A 15,136-nucleotide genomic window follows, 5' to 3' on the forward strand; every position below is an offset into this window, starting at 1 on the left:
CGGGGGAGAGCCACTGTGAGATGTGTGGAGAAGATGAAGAATCATTGTTTCATGTGTTCTTCGCTTGCCCTTTAGCAAGGCGTTTCTGGGGTGAAGTAAAAAAGCTGATGGGCATCACTGTTCCCAGACTACATCCAGGCTCGTGGGAATTGGATGTGCTGCAGCCTGGGGTGTGCTCGGTGGCGACAGCTAGAGTGGTGATCTGTGGCGCCTGGGCGCTGTGGACGGGTCGTAATGGCAGGCGACATGGAAGGAAAACCTGGGAGCCGGGAGCCACTGCCAGGTACATCTCCACTCTCTTGGAGGATCTTGAGTCGCTGAAACAACCGGCGCGCTCAAAACCTCCTGTGCCGAGAGCGAGGTGGGAGAAACCTGATCAAGGGTGGGTCAAGGTTAACTCGGATGCCAGCTATGACCAAGACATGTGTTCGAGCAGTGCTGGAGCGGTTATTCGTGATCATGCTGGTATTGTGAAGGGAGGTGTAGCAAGATGGTTTGACGATGTGGGCGATGTGCTGACGGGGGAGGCGTTGGCAGCGAAGGAAGGACTGGAGCTGGCTGCTGAGCTGGGCTTCGACCGGGTCATTCTCGAGGTTGATTGCCAAGAACTGTCCAAGCTTCTGCAGAGTCCTTACTCGTGTACGTCCTCCATTGGCGGCTTATGTTTCGACATAATAGAGCTAGGCAAGAGTTTTTCTGAATTTTCAGTTAGATGGGTGCGTAGAGAGGCGAATTCGGTGGCGCACTTCTGTGCTTCCATTGTTTCGGCCACCGATCGCTGTTCATTTTGGTTTGACTGTATCCCGGATTGGCTAGAGGATCTAGCTATCTCTGATTGTACTCTTGCATCGAATTAATGAAAGCTCTATTACCTCAAAAAAAAAACTCTCCGGGGCAAAGGTCCTCCGCGGGACTCGAACCCGTCCGCCAGGCAACGATCTTGGGCGGGGAGTGGGATGAGCTCGAGGCGGCAAGAATCGCGGTGTATCGCAGGCGGCGCCGTCTCGCTCGGAGAGAGCTTCACGGGAGGGAGAGAAGATTGCAGTAAATACTTTTCGCTGACAAGGGCCCACCTGTCATATAGGAGTAGGGGATCTAAAGTAGGGACTCTTGCTGGAATTGGAGGTAAAAATCAGAGCCCCAGAAAGTAAGGACGACCCTTACTTAAATAAGTAGGGACTCAAAGTAGAGTCCATTGCTGGAGATGCTCTAATGATATACTCACTCCATTTTAAATTATAGGTCGTTTGACTTTTTCAACCCTAAGTTTGACCACTCGTCTTATTCAAAAAATTGTGCAAAACATCACTTCTTTTGTTGTGGCTTGCTTTATTAGTACAAGTTCTTGAAGAATGGTTTAAATTTGACTATATTTGCATAAAATTTTTAAATAAAACAAGTGGTCAAATTTGGTGTCAAAAAAATCAAACGACCTATAATTTGAAACGGAGGGAGTAAGTAGCACGCTTAAGTCTCAGTTGGGACCTGGGTCAATCCATGGTGTAGAAGGACCCCCTCCCGGAGTTTGTAATCCGATTTGTAACTAGCGATTTGGCTGAGTCCATGGTGAAATAAAGTTAGAACCCAAAGTATCAAAAAAAATTACCTTGTAATGGCATGCCTCTATAAAATAACCCGTTCATAAGTTCAATATGAATCTTGTCATCCAAATGAAGCCACAAGACTAGCGATTCCAAAAAAGAAGTCACAAGATCAGGAGTTTACTCCAGAAAGACTAGTTGTTCTTGTGGAATAGCAAAACGAAGTCACAGGGAACGAATGCTCATTTCTCTAAGTGCATTACATTTGCCGAGTTCTGAGTAAAATGGTTTCTGCATTCATCTATCTGATCTGATAATTGTTTGATCTGGATTCTGGAAGCCGATTCTACCCTCCCGCTATCTAAAGCTCACTGTCCTCATCAGATTTGCTGGATGGCTCCCCATTGACAGCAACAAGCTCAGTGTCAAATATGAGAGTTGCACCACCTGCAAGCAGAAAGATAAATGGCTCGGATCAGAGATACTGTAATGAACACACACCTGACAAGAAACTGAAGGAACCCTCCCTCCCTCTTTCACAGCATTGAATGATTGAAGGAATACATTCAGCTGGCAGTGTCAGTAGCATAATGGCATTAAACCACTAGGGGTGTGTTTAGATGCCCCCAACCCCCCCCCCCCCCCAAATCCAAACTTTCCATCACATCTCCATCACATCGAAACATTAAATATAGCAAATGACCCATGCATAGAGTACTAAATGTAGGTAAATAAAAAAACTAATTGCATAGTTTTGATGTACGTTGCGAGACGAATCTTTTGAGCCTAGTTAGGTCATGGTAGGACAATATTTACCACAAACAAACGAAAAGTGCTACAATGTGCTACAGTGTCCGATGTGACTTTTCGCATCCCTTTTCACTCCATCTAAACACAGCTTAGATGTTGTTGCCGTGCACAGTAGTGTGATAATTACCCAGGCCGAATTTATATTGAGTAAGCAGAATGTGACTATCGGAATCGCAACCATGTGCTCATAAGACAAGGAGCAGAATATATCAAAATAGCATACCCGGAATAGTGGGCGGTGATCCTTGAGGGCCATAGCCAAGTTTTGATGGAATCTTCAGCTTCCGCTTCTCACTAACACACATTCCCAGGAGACCCTGATCCCAGCCTATAGTATATAGTAAAGAAATTCAGACGTAGTAACAGAGCACAAGCAAAACAGACAGTAGCCAACGGGTCCATTGCCAATAATTACCTTTGATCACTTGGCCAGTGCCCAATTCAAATTCAATAGGGTCACCCCTTTCATAGCTTGAATCAAAAACTGTTCCATCAGTAAGTTTTCCCTGTCAGAAAAATGACAGAAAGTGAGCATAACCCAGAAGGTAATTATTGTAAGCAGTATAAGAACTTTATGCAGAGGAGGCTGGGTGAATTAACAGTTCTGCTCAATGGTAATACCATCAATAGATTACAATGCTCTATTGTATATGTCCCACTTTTCCAACTCAAACAAAGGTTATTTTAAATGAAATTGGCAAAAAAAAAGAATTGACAAAGGTTATGACAAGCAAGTCGTGCTGAATGGGTGAAATGAAACAATATAGTTGCTACAATTATTCAAAGAAAGCACTACATTAGTTCTATGTAGAACAACTGCCATTATTAATCTATTGCAACATAAGGAAACAGATGAGAAGGCAGACATTAAACTTACACGGTAGTGAACTTTAACTCTGTCACCTTTGTGAGCTTGAATGCTGCAGGATTCAGGCTTGTACTGAATTTACAAATAGAGGCATAACATCAATATAAGAATCTTGCAATCCATCAAGTCTTATGCGGCATAAAAAAAGTGTTAGAGCATGGTTAATGGTTTTAGTAAGAACAGTTGTTCGCTTCTGCTTGTCCAGCTAGATATTCTGTTGTTTCAAAAAAACACTAGATATTCAGTTTTTTAAGAGAAAAGCAGAAACGATTTCTCACAGCATAATGCTTTGGAGTTATGAGTTGTATGAAAACTTAATTCGCTTTCCTGTAGAACTTGAAAAGAGATTTGGGAACATCTCATGTTGATTTGTAGCCGAATCAAAGAGGTTTTAAGGTTCGAACTCAGCTTATACTTTCTATAGGATACATAACCTAATTCAATAAGAAACAAATAAGAAACTAGAACTGCGCATTAACAAATTAAATTAAATGTGAACACAGAATTACACTGACTTGTTGCGCTTGAAAAAACAATAGAATGTTGAGTTTCATTAGACGTCTCTTCTCAGATCATGATCTCTACGTGTTCTTGAATAAAAACACAATATCAGTACTGAAAAAACCTTGGTTTCTTTTAGCCAATAGCCCAGTTAATCCTACCACAAAAATTCGATTCCCGTGCACATTTCTGCTTTCACCATAATATATGAGGGCATTACTCCCATAACATTTTTCCCCCTCAATCTCTATCTTTTCCTTACACTACTCTAGGGGTTAAATCTATTCCCTGTAAACTAAACATCCAATCTGATCAAAATAACATTTTTTATACTACCAAACTACCATCAATCTGCCATCAGTCTATGAGTCCTATCCGAAATCCTAATCAGGGGGGAGGGGGCGGGGTACGGAACATAACAATTCATACACGAAGCAGGCAGAACAACCTAGACCTAGTATGGGGAACCGAAAGCGGTTACCTTGACGCCGATCTGGAGCTCAGTCACGTCGCCGGATTTCTTGGCCGCGGCTGCGAGACACAAAAGTCAGATCAGATCAGATCAAAAGTCGCTGCGTAGGGTGCATCCCCCAGGAAATCGAAGCCGTGGTGGGGGTCTACTCACCGACGAGTAGCAGCGCGGCGGCGGCGATTAGGAGGCAGAGAAGAACCTGCGGCTTCGCCATGACTTGTGCGAGAGAAGACGGGAAGAGAGAGCAATTCGCCGACCTCGGGGTGCAGACGGGATGTGCGTTATAACAGAGCGGCAGGAGTGTGAGTGGCTGTTTGGCCGTTTGGGTTTGCTTGGGTTGTGTGCAAGTACATATAAACCCGTTTTATCCTATCAAAGTTTGATTAAAAAAGAATTGTACAATAGTTTACAATATATGTTTCACTCTTGGTTAAATTTAATATAGTTTGATTTAGACAAAATTAGAATGACTTGGTTTTTTTTGGAGGCCAGATGCTAGGTTAACTTTCAGTTTCATTGAAATCCTAAGAAAGGGAGTCATGTTCTCTCTCCGACACGCTTAACCGGTAACGCCCTTGCTTCGAGCCAGGAGTGTTATCTAGGATTCGAACACCGGCCCTTCTTGTGTGGAGGTTGGCATCTAAGCCACTAGCCAGCCGGACTACCCTCCGTCCCTCCCTCCCAATGACTTGTTTCTTAGATAGAGTAACTTAGAATAATTTATTACTATATTTTTTTCTAATCAAGTTTAAGATGGTTTTGACTTACTCCTAAACTTAAAGAGCATTCCTTCTATGATAGGAGAAGTCCATAATATAGAGGTAAAATTGTTAATAATGATATTGCCAACTTTAATCAAGTATAACATAGGAAATTAATAATAACATAATGTGATAAAAATCAGCTATAAGTTATAGCTCAACTTTAGGTTTGTTTGTAAAACATTTTTCAAATAGGTTCAACTCCCAGTGCGGTGATAAACCTTCACCCTCAATAATATAAGGCATCAAACATCAACACAAACACATTCAATGCAATCCGATCAATCAACAGATGCCTTTACTTTGGAGCTCCAGGCTAGGAGGTCGACCTCTAATGATGCATACACTCTGATGGCATCTGATCCGGTGAGAGCTTCAATGATCTTTGTCAGATTCATTATAATTATAATTTATATAAAACTTGAAACAATTGAAAATAATTTTCACCAAAATTAGGCCCACCTTACCTCTTACGGAGAAACCACTTGTCAGATCCAAAGTTTTGACGAAAGGGGTGGAGACCCATTTTTTGATAGAAGCAAAATGTTTCTACCAAAATCCTAATACTTTTTACACCAAACACTTTCATCTACCCACCCTTGTACCCACTTATTACTTTCCATTATTTGTATACCAGGCGACAATAATATTTTGGTAAAACTTATTACTTTCCATTGTTTGTATACCAGGCGATAATGATATTTTGGTAAAACTTGTTTGACATCCTAAAATCTCTATATTTCTTTCCTTTTGGTTTTGAGGTGATTATCCTTCCTTTTATATTTAACATCCTTTCAATATTTGCCTCATCAATTAAGGGAACATATTAGCAAGGGATTGGCCGGCTATGTAGGAATAAGAGGTCAGATTTGTGTTAACCTTCCAATATTTGTCCCATCAATTAAGAAAACAGATTAGCCAACCATGTTTTCTATCCTTATACTTGCCATTGATACGGGTGGCTCCCTGTGCATATATATCCAGGTAATAGCATTCATGTGTCACACATAGTGCAGGCGCATTCCTTTCAACTCCAAAAATTATTGGTAGTAGTAGTAGTAGAACATGGTTGATGCCCTTGAGATGCCACATGGTTCACGAGTCGGCTTGATCGTGGTTGTTGCTTCTATCGGCCCTGCGACCCCGAGGTGTTCGTTTGATCCGTTCTTCACAAGGGAGATATATCTTATGGATTTCTAAGTTTGAATTTTAAATTTTTCTATGAATTATTATTGATTTGGGTATTAGGTATGTAAATAGTTTTTTTAAAAGTCGTATTAGATTCCTACGCATTGTAACGGATTTTGACCAAACAATAGGTGCCAAACTCATTGATGCTGAACTCCGCAATAACTTCATGAAGGTCATCGGAGTACTTGCCAATTGTGATAGAGGTGAATCAAATCATCACATTGCTGGCATTCAGTTCGTGTAATTTATATTTTATGAACTTTCCTTTTGCACACATATACTTTCCTTTACACATAAATTGACCCACAATTCACGTCATTTTCTCTTCTGAAAGGATAATAATTGACATCATTGTTTATGAAAGAAAAATAAAAATATGTATTAACGTATTACTTTCCTTTAGTATACACATATTTTCCTTTGCACATGCGTTCACCCATAATTCACGATATTTTTTCTTTTAGAAAGATAATAATTGTCATCATTGTTTATGGAAGGAAGACGTGTATTATTTTTAGAAGAAAAATAAATGGCATCATTGCTTAATAGTTTTGGAAGGATATTAATTGACATCATTGTTTTATAGAAGGAAAAAAGATGTGTATTATTTTTGAAAAAAATAAATAATATCATTGCTTGATGGAAGAAAAATTAAAGGCACGTACATCTTTCCTATAATTTATAAACTATTTTCATTGCTACTAAGCAGGATAGCTGTCTTTTGCTGGTCTGCTAGGGAACTAATCATCCATCACCGCGAAAGCATGATAGTAACTCCTGGAGCGAAACCCGAGAATGCTGGATCATCTGAAAATTAGAGGCTCCGGTTTCCGTAGAAGGCACGGCGAGGTGTGCCACTATGGGCTGCATGGGGTGTGATCAATGTTTGGCATATTTTTTTATCAACTTATGTGTGTAGGTTTATGTGAAAATGACCGGAGCATTCTCTAAGACAATACCATCTTGCATGATCCAAACACCGTACAAACTACCTTTATTTAATACAGTAATTAGCGGTGTTACTATTCCTAGAATTCTAGAAAACCAAACAAGCACATCAATGCAAGTGGTGACAATGCACCTTCCAGAACGAGACCCAAAAGGCAGAAAGAGGTTCTGAAGAGGACCCCGGGGAAGAGTGGCAAGCCTACCACCTAATTAGGCTGCCTCAGGCAACTCATGACTAGACGTTGAAACGCCTCGATCGTATGAAGCAATAATATACTGCCTTCGCCTTCTGCATCTCTCCAGATCATGGCCACGGTCCTCGTCATGGTGTGGCCTGTAGGGTTTCAGCACATTCCGCACCTGAAAGACTGCAAAACCATGAGGATATTGCCACAGCGTCATATGATACGGCAGCTCTGGTTGACGGATGAGGCAATGGATCGTCTTCCATCTCACCATCTCGATCACCTGTTCTATGCTTTCATCTCTACGCTTGTCGACCTCAAGTCTATAATTCTGTGCCAGGTCTTCCCACATTCCATGGGGCACGAATCCTGCTGTGACCTTCAGAGGTGGCGACCAATCTAGCATGGCGTTTCTGCCCTCTCCATCAACTGATCTACGAAAGTTGTGCTCTTGCGCTGAAGTGTAGTACTGAAAATTGATAGAGATAACCTGCTCTCCGGTTTTGCTCGACAGTTCTGAAGAGACGGTGTTGTTAGGACAGCTCTCATGCCCATTTGATTTGCAGCATGTTGGATCCGGCCGGCAGATTCGAGTGAGCCGGGTGTATCAGTCCTGAATCCCAAGCCACGGAGCACCATATGAGAGGGAAATGTCATGTAGATCAGGGAGTAGGGTCAGCTCGCCAATCGCACATTCAGCAGCAAGCATGAACTGCAGTGCCAAATGCTGCAGGCATTTAACAGCAGCCCCAACTATGTCAGTGCTTTCTGAGAGTCGCAGCCAGAGCCGCAGATGGAAATTTCTATCTGGCATCTTGCAGTTCTCGTACTGATATGATAGTTCTGCCTCTACGCCACGGTTTTCCAAGCATAGGGGCCATATGTAAATGTCGCGTAGATGGCTTCCTTGAACCATCTCATACCTCAGAGTTCTCCCTTCAAGAAGATGCCTGACAAGAGGGTTGCAAAAGGTGTACTGCCTGAGTGAACAGCCGTGTTCTACATCTCTCACAAACTTTCCTGCACAATCTGCAAACCATTCAAACCTTCGGACGTCGGAGCAACTCAGGTAATCTTTCTTCGCGGGAAGAAAATAGGCAATGGATGATTTGGCAGCACAGGCAATCCGTTTAGGGAGAGAGGAATGCCTTACTGCTCGGCCTTGCTGCGTCTCTTGGTCCTGCAGTGCCCGTAGCTTGCACCTGTGCAGGATATCACTGCACTCCTCGAGGGCGCGCTTCAGGATCTTCCTGCGACGAAGCAAGGATACGTCTGTGATCGGCAACTTGCCGGATCTCTCGATCGCGAGCTCCAGCTCGGTGTTGGCCATCTCCAGCCTCTCGATGTTGTGCTCTCTGGACTCCTCCTCCCGCTTTCTGGAGATGAACGAGGACACTCTGCTGATGGCCTCCTGAACAACAGGTGAACCCAGCATTCTTGCCAAGTGATTCAGTGATGGTAGTCGCTTCGGGGAGTTCTCCTGAACTGTGTATCAGAAAGCACCAGATGTGCCACCTGCAAGACAGTATACAGTTGGAGCTTATTGCCATCAGTTACTGATATGACTATAAAGTTGCTTTGCTTCTTTCTCAGGGGCCTAACCTTTCCTGGTATTTTGTCAATTACTCCATCAGTTACAATGTGGCGGATACTACAAAGTTGTCATGAGTTTTTTATTCATCACTTTTTTGTTGCATTTTAACGTGGACACCAAACACCTCGTAGCAGTGCTCTCCAAAGAAGAGGCAAGATGTTCGTTCTCCACATGTCATTCGAAAGAAATGTTCTTCATGTTGAATAGTCAGAACGTACAACCAGGCCAAACCAAATGAATGAAAGGGGATCGGCAATAACTTGTATTTTCTGTAGTCTGCCTATCTGGAATAACCATACGCATGTGTTCTTGGCCGTTAAGTAGTAACCGAGCCATTTGTCGGGCTTAGCTAGAAGATGAGCTCGGATCACACAGCCTTGTAATCGCACTAGGAAGCACAAAACGGAACCCAAGCCAAGCCACGCCAAGGACTCCTCCCACATGCTGCACTCCCCACGACACATGAGGTAACAAACACCAGCGTTAACAGTGGCAGAACTCCTTCCAGCGAAACTCATTCACCCTTCGCGTCGAAAGAGTATATGCACGCAATCGTTCAGCTGTTTTCACTTTGCATAGTTGATAGTTTGTTGGAGCAGAATTCCCAGGACCAGGAGGCTATTATGCGCTCAATCCGTATTAGATACGAGGCCTGTTCAGTCCAAGCAAACACCATCTGAATCTGAACATCAAGACAGATTCGTGCACAAATGGCTAACGACGACATCAAAATTGCACCAATTCAAAAATAGACCTGATACTACGACAGTGTATCAAACCCATCTTGATTGCACAGACTATCTGCACTGGGACAGACAGCGTTAGTTACAGCAGCACATGTAAGAGTAGTTGTCGACAAAGGCAAATATAACTCAAGGTCGCGAACGGCGTTTCCGTTTCACAGGAAAGGCAGCGCCGTCAGTGCACGGAGTGGCAGCAGATGAACGGCATCCACGGCTGCTTCCTTCCTTTGGAACTCTTGCCAACATCCTTGCGTGGCAGCTTGGCAGGGGAGCTCCAGTGTTGGTCGTCAGAGACAGATTTGGGAGACCCAGATTTCGCCGACGAGTTGCCGTCCTTGGACACCCCGCGCCGGAACGACAGCACCCTCTCCTTGGTGCTGGGCTTCTTCACTTGGTTCTTCGCGCTTGCCTCGGCAAGGAGGACCTTCAGAGGGACGTGGGCTCTTCCTGAATTCAGCCGCGCGCCTGAAGCGGCAATCTCTTCGTTCTGCTTGGCGTTGTTCCCTTGGCGGACCGTGCCGTTTGGCTGCTGCTTCTCTTTGACACTATCTGTGCTTTGTGCTGCAATCATCTCCTTTGCGGTGTCTTCAGCAAGCATATTTTCTTCAGAATCCTCTGTGCCTCCTGCTGCATTCGTCTTCTCTGCACTGGTGTCATCAGTCTCTGTTTTGTCTTCAACATCATCAGCACTAAACCGTGCGTTCATCCCCTTTGCATTTGTGTCTTCAGTCTGCTTGTTTTCTTCAAGATTTCCCATGCTCTGTACTGAATTCACCTCTGTACCACCAGCCTGCTTCTCTTTCTCAACATGATCTGAGTGTTGTTGTACCTCATTCTCAACGGTGTCTTCAGTCAGCTTCTGTTCTTCAACATTAGCTGCATATGCATCATTAACGATAGTACTAGTAGCCTGTTCCATTACAATACCATCTATGTTTCGTACTGCAGTCATCTCCTTTGCACTAGCATCGTTGGCTTGTATATTTTCTTCAACTTCTGAACAGACTGCAGTGCTATCCTGCATAGATACTGTACTAAACTCCACGGAGGTTGCCTGAGATGGCACCAAAATGACACCACTTGTATGTCCATCTTCCTGCAGGCCATGGTCATTCAAGCAAGTCTGCTTCACAAGTTCAGAATTACAGCTGGCAGGCATGCCTTCCATAGCACTTGACGAGGATAATTCATCTGTAGAAATGTTTTCAGCATATAGCCTTGTTTAATTCGAAGTTAAAGGTTTGATTTAGAAAACATACGTTAATAATGTGCCTAAAGAGTAAAGATTCGAAATATCCTATCATATGCAAATACTAAAAAATGAGACTATGATAAAAAGCTCAGGATAAATTCAACTTTTGAGGTGCATTGTCAACTTGCAAGGCAGTGGATTAGATACACTGCATCAATACTGCAGTATTGTGTATTTAATCAACCACAACAACGCCTTTTGTCCCAATCAAGTTGGGGTACTTAATCAACCACAATAGGGGTTAAAAAATCTTAAGCGTTCATCTCCAGCTAAGCACTGACTGATGCTTTACAAAACCCATCAATTAAATTGGCACAGAATTTAGGGGGGGGGGGGGGGGGGAGGCCAATGCAGAGATAATGTTGAATGCATTCCCTACATGATAAGGTTTTGACCTCACAGAAAGCAAAAAGGTATAAAATATGGAGTATACAACAGAGTTCGCAAGTGCAAATTTATATCAAACAATGCGCAATATAAGTGTCAGAAATTCTTACTTGAGTTATGGCATTGTTGCGCTTCAGCCATCCTTGTTGGGTTAGAGACTGTTGGTTGATCCACCATCAGGGATGTAGAGTCAACTTGCTGTCTCAATTCAACAGGATTTGGTACCTCCAAATAGCAGCTGTCAGTGGGAAGTTCAAACAAATCATCATTCCTGTCATCATCTAGATTAAATGGATTCTTGACAGAAAGTGCTTGATCTGTTAGTAAAATGCCATGTTTCTGACTCGGAGAAAATTGATCTTCAGTACAGATCTCGGTGTCAATCTGTTTGTTGCAGACTTCCTCTTTAGCGAATCCATTAGTCTTCTGTACAGAAAGATTTTCGTCAACAATATCTGGTTGTGGCTTCTCCTCAAAGGTGAATTCTGGATCATTCACAATAGTCATAGGAATATTGCCCACAAGATCATACTGAAAACCAACTGCAGGACATTCTGAACTTTTCTTGCAAGAATTCTCAGCAGACTGAAGATCATCTGATATATCAGCAACAGTCCAGTTCTGTGTGAGGAGCTCCATGGAGAAATCTTTGGAAGTATTATCAGTACAAACGACCTTCAGGTCACTCCTAATTGGCATGGCGTCAGTGCTAGGATTGATTATTGTTTCCAACTGAACACTATCTGATCCTACTACTGGTCTTGATGATGCTTCAGACATGGTACACAAAACATGCGATCTATCTTTCATAAAACCTTGCACCTTTTCTGAGCTTGTAGATTCTGATTCTGGTTCCAAAATAAGTGAATGGACTTCCTCAAGGGATGAAGCATTTGAATTACCAGTCACATCACCTTGGCCAGATGTTTTACCAGATTTACTGTTAACCATATCAGCATAAGTGTTGCCAACATTCATAGAGTGTTCACGTGTACCCCCAAGCTTCAGGTTTACTTCAGGCTCAGTCAATCTAAGAGCTCCATCCTCCAAATCATATCCAACTTTGGAGTCAGAAGTTAAATCTCTCATATTGGTTTCTCCAGGAAATTGATCTTTGCATAATCCATTTGTTTCAAAAGAAGTTTCATTTGCAGAGAAACTTGATTCTGATGAAACAGTATTCAAATTATTGATTTCTGTAGAAAGTGCTGCAGTTGGTGCTGCACCATCTTCAGAATCTGATTGATGAAGAAACGGAGATGCATCCTGGTACTCATCAAAACTGTCTTCTCTCTCAGGTGGATGCCCCACTCTAGTTTGACTTCCATTAGGGCAAGCAATCTGTGATTCAGTTTCATCACCTTCATTTACTGTAGAATTGTCACTGCAATTGACAAAGCCATTTTCACTTAATTTACTTGTGATGCTTTGAGTACCAGCATCTTCACGAGAAGCGCTTTCATTGTCACCACAACTAATCAGGGGGTTGTTTTCACTTATTTCAGTGGTGATGACTTGAGCTCCAGCACGAGTAGAAGCATGTGCTATCAAAACAATAAATCAACAAATCAAGACACACCCACTGTGATTTGAATAAAAAGGTAAAAGGTTTCAATATTACTTGAAACAAATGCTGGTGACACATAGAAACATCCAGAAACAAGTTAAATGCTGGCAAAATAAATAGTTTTACAACCATATCTTCGCTGGAAACTTTAGCGAATATCATGAGGCATCTTAAGATATGCAAGGAACAAGTATAAAAGAATAGAGGGATTTTGAGGCACGAAAAATGAATTGAACATATCCACTAGATACTTGCAGTTCACATGGAAGGTAATAAGAGTAAAGTCATATGAGCAAGTGCAACCGTGAAAATCGTAACAACACTTTGAATAGGTGGAAACACAAGAATGGGTCCATAAAGTAAAATAGGACCAACAAATCATACAAGTGAGCTACAGGCTAACAGTTGGTACAGGACTGATACCCTTCAACAAGGGCACATCATGCCATTATTTGATATATTAGCCATTGCAAAAGCTTAGCAAAGAATGAAGTTCTAGTAGAGGACTAAACCCAAAAGCAACACAAACAGTAGCCTGCTGGTAAATTCGAATTGCAGCAGTATACTAAACTTAAAAGACTTAGCAATACAGTAACTTTACAATTGATCGACAAAGCACAGACAACATGGCTGTAAGTCATAACAATTAGGAAATAAATTATAGCAAAAACATGTCAACACCCCAAACGACGGGATCTGTCCTAGTAGATGCAAGAAAACAATATATACTAAAAAAAGATATAAGAAATTATGATGAGATACACATGCAGAGTTGCAGACACAACGAAAGTATTAATCATTTTGTATTTTGCAAATAAACAAAATGCTCATGTGACAAGGACACATGTGGTGGAGGACCACGACGAGCTAGCAGACCCAATAAAACAAGTGTTAAACGACAAGCTCAAAGAAATCCTACCAACCTGCGCAAGTAACGACGGATATGTCTGATTTTTAGGGAGAAAGGCGGTTTACGAAGAAACCAACAAATTCGGTCTGGCTGACTAGAGCGAATCCAATGTATCCATAGACAGGCAGCTAATTCTTACCACTGACCAGTATCAAGCGACCAACTTGCCACAAGACACGCAGAGATAAACAGCTAAGATAAGAAATGGTGGAATCACACATGGATCTAAAGTGTCCGGAGCCTTAATTTACTACTGGCGCGTACGTAGTCACTTCAACAAAGATCAGATCTACAGTTCGGAAGCTACAAATACGAAGGCACTCCAACTGTTCTACATCGTTATCACAAAAGTATCGCCCCAACTCCAAGGAAAACGAGAAAGTACCCACGCTTTCACCTTTAATGCTAACCGAGAACCACGCAGACTTTATTCCAGGCTCCCACGGCCACGGGGGTACCATCTCACTATGCCCATGTGAGTTTTGCACCCCCCCTTCAAACCGGGGATAAGTGAAAAGACAGCCAAACCTTTTGCCTTTTCAATCTCTAGCGAAATGCAGTACGTGCAAAACAACAAAAAGCACAATCTATGCAGATTAGATCGCATAAAATCGTGTTAATCTAACTCCCATTCCGATTTGTAACATCCCGAAACGCAGATGCAAATCAAGAGAGTAACGGCACGCCCCTGAAAGAAGGCTTGGATGAATTTTAACCAGGGAATAAGATTGAACAGCGGACAAGAAGAGAAAGATCAACGATTACCTGGGGCCACCTTGTCCTCCGCCGAAGTGTCAATTCCTCCCGCAGATCCGCGCAACGCAGCGCCTCCTCCATTCGCCTCGCTCGCGCCGATCCCCTCTCGCTGTCCTCCTCCTCCCCCACCTACAGCCGCCGCACGCGCCAGACACGGCCATCGGAATCAACGAACGGAAAATAAACGGAAACCAGAATCCAAACAAAACCAGGCGAGAAGCGGCCGCGAAACCCCGCGCACGTACCGATCGCCGTCCTCCCGTCCGCATTGCGCGCCCCGGCGCCGCCCTCTCCCCGCGCGCCCACGCCAACGGCCACCCGCACGGCGGCGGCTTCCCCGGCACCCGCCACGGCCACCGGCGCCGGCGCCTTGCCGCAGTGCTTGCGGTGGCTGCGGCGGAGCTTGGCGCTGGGGTTCGGGTTGGGGTACTGGTACCCGCAGACGTGGCAGAGGTGCCCCCCGCTCAGCGCCGCCGGGTCCTTCCCCCGCCGGCTCTCGTCGGCCTCCATGCCCGCGCCCCGCCCCGCCCCGTGCCGCGGCAACGATGATGGGATGGGAACGGGACGGCGAGTCGGCGCGGGCGGAAAGGCCTTGCCGCGACTCCGTTTCGGTCCGCGGCAACGGCGGGGTTTGGGTTTGGGTTTGAGAG

General features: G+C 43.6%; 2 protein-coding genes across 2 annotated transcripts; both read right to left on the bottom strand.

Annotated features, from left to right (window-relative positions):
- Positions 1 to 1,592: 1,592 nt before the first annotated feature.
- Positions 1,593 to 4,523, bottom strand: LOC120661152 (peptidyl-prolyl cis-trans isomerase FKBP15-1-like). The gene is made up of 6 exons (XM_039939876.1): positions 4,346 to 4,523; positions 4,202 to 4,251; positions 3,229 to 3,291; positions 2,767 to 2,857; positions 2,575 to 2,679; positions 1,593 to 1,988 (listed from the first exon to the last, which is right to left on the bottom strand). The coding sequence occupies exons 1-6, from the start codon at positions 4,404 to 4,406 to the stop codon at positions 1,903 to 1,905; spliced, it is 456 nt and encodes a 151-aa protein (XP_039795810.1). The 5' UTR covers positions 4,407 to 4,523; the 3' UTR covers positions 1,593 to 1,902.
- Positions 4,524 to 9,492: 4,969 nt separating this feature from the next.
- LOC120661153 lies at positions 9,493 to 15,136 on the bottom strand. Its single transcript, XM_039939878.1, has 4 exons — positions 14,732 to 15,136; positions 14,496 to 14,615; positions 11,364 to 12,797; positions 9,493 to 10,805 (listed from the first exon to the last, which is right to left on the bottom strand). Exons 1-4 carry the CDS (start codon positions 14,994 to 14,996, stop codon positions 9,790 to 9,792), a joined length of 2,835 nt encoding a protein of 944 aa, XP_039795812.1. The 5' UTR covers positions 14,997 to 15,136; the 3' UTR covers positions 9,493 to 9,789.

Source organism: Panicum virgatum, chromosome 2N, assembly GCF_016808335.1.
Source record: "Panicum virgatum strain AP13 chromosome 2N, P.virgatum_v5, whole genome shotgun sequence".
NCBI classification, from domain to species: domain Eukaryota; kingdom Viridiplantae; phylum Streptophyta; class Magnoliopsida; order Poales; family Poaceae; genus Panicum; species Panicum virgatum.

What these genes read in the sequence shown, in the direction of transcription:
- LOC120661152 (XM_039939876.1), bottom strand. Translation starts at nt 4,406, where the DNA reads ATGGCGAAGCCGCAGGTTCTTCTCTGCCTCCTAATCGCCGCCGCCGCG. An exon ending in AGCTCCAGATCGGCGTCAAG is followed by an intron (nt 3,292 to 4,201) that starts GTAACCGCTTTC and finishes TTGTAAATTCAG; the next exon opens with TACAAGCCTGAATCCTGCAG. An exon ending in ATCACCGCCCACTATTCCGG is followed by an intron (nt 1,989 to 2,574) that starts GTATGCTATTTT and finishes TTCTGCTTGCAG; the next exon opens with GTGGTGCAACTCTCATATTT.
- LOC120661153 (XM_039939878.1), bottom strand. Translation starts at nt 14,996, where the DNA reads ATGGAGGCCGACGAGAGCCGGCGGGGGAAGGACCCGGCGGCGCTGAGC. An exon ending in GGACGGGAGGACGGCGATCG is followed by an intron (nt 14,616 to 14,731) that starts GTACGTGCGCGG and finishes CGGCGGCTGTAG; the next exon opens with GTGGGGGAGGAGGAGGACAG. An exon ending in GGAGGACAAGGTGGCCCCAG is followed by an intron (nt 12,798 to 14,495) that starts GTAATCGTTGAT and finishes TTGTTTTGATAG; the next exon opens with CACATGCTTCTACTCGTGCT.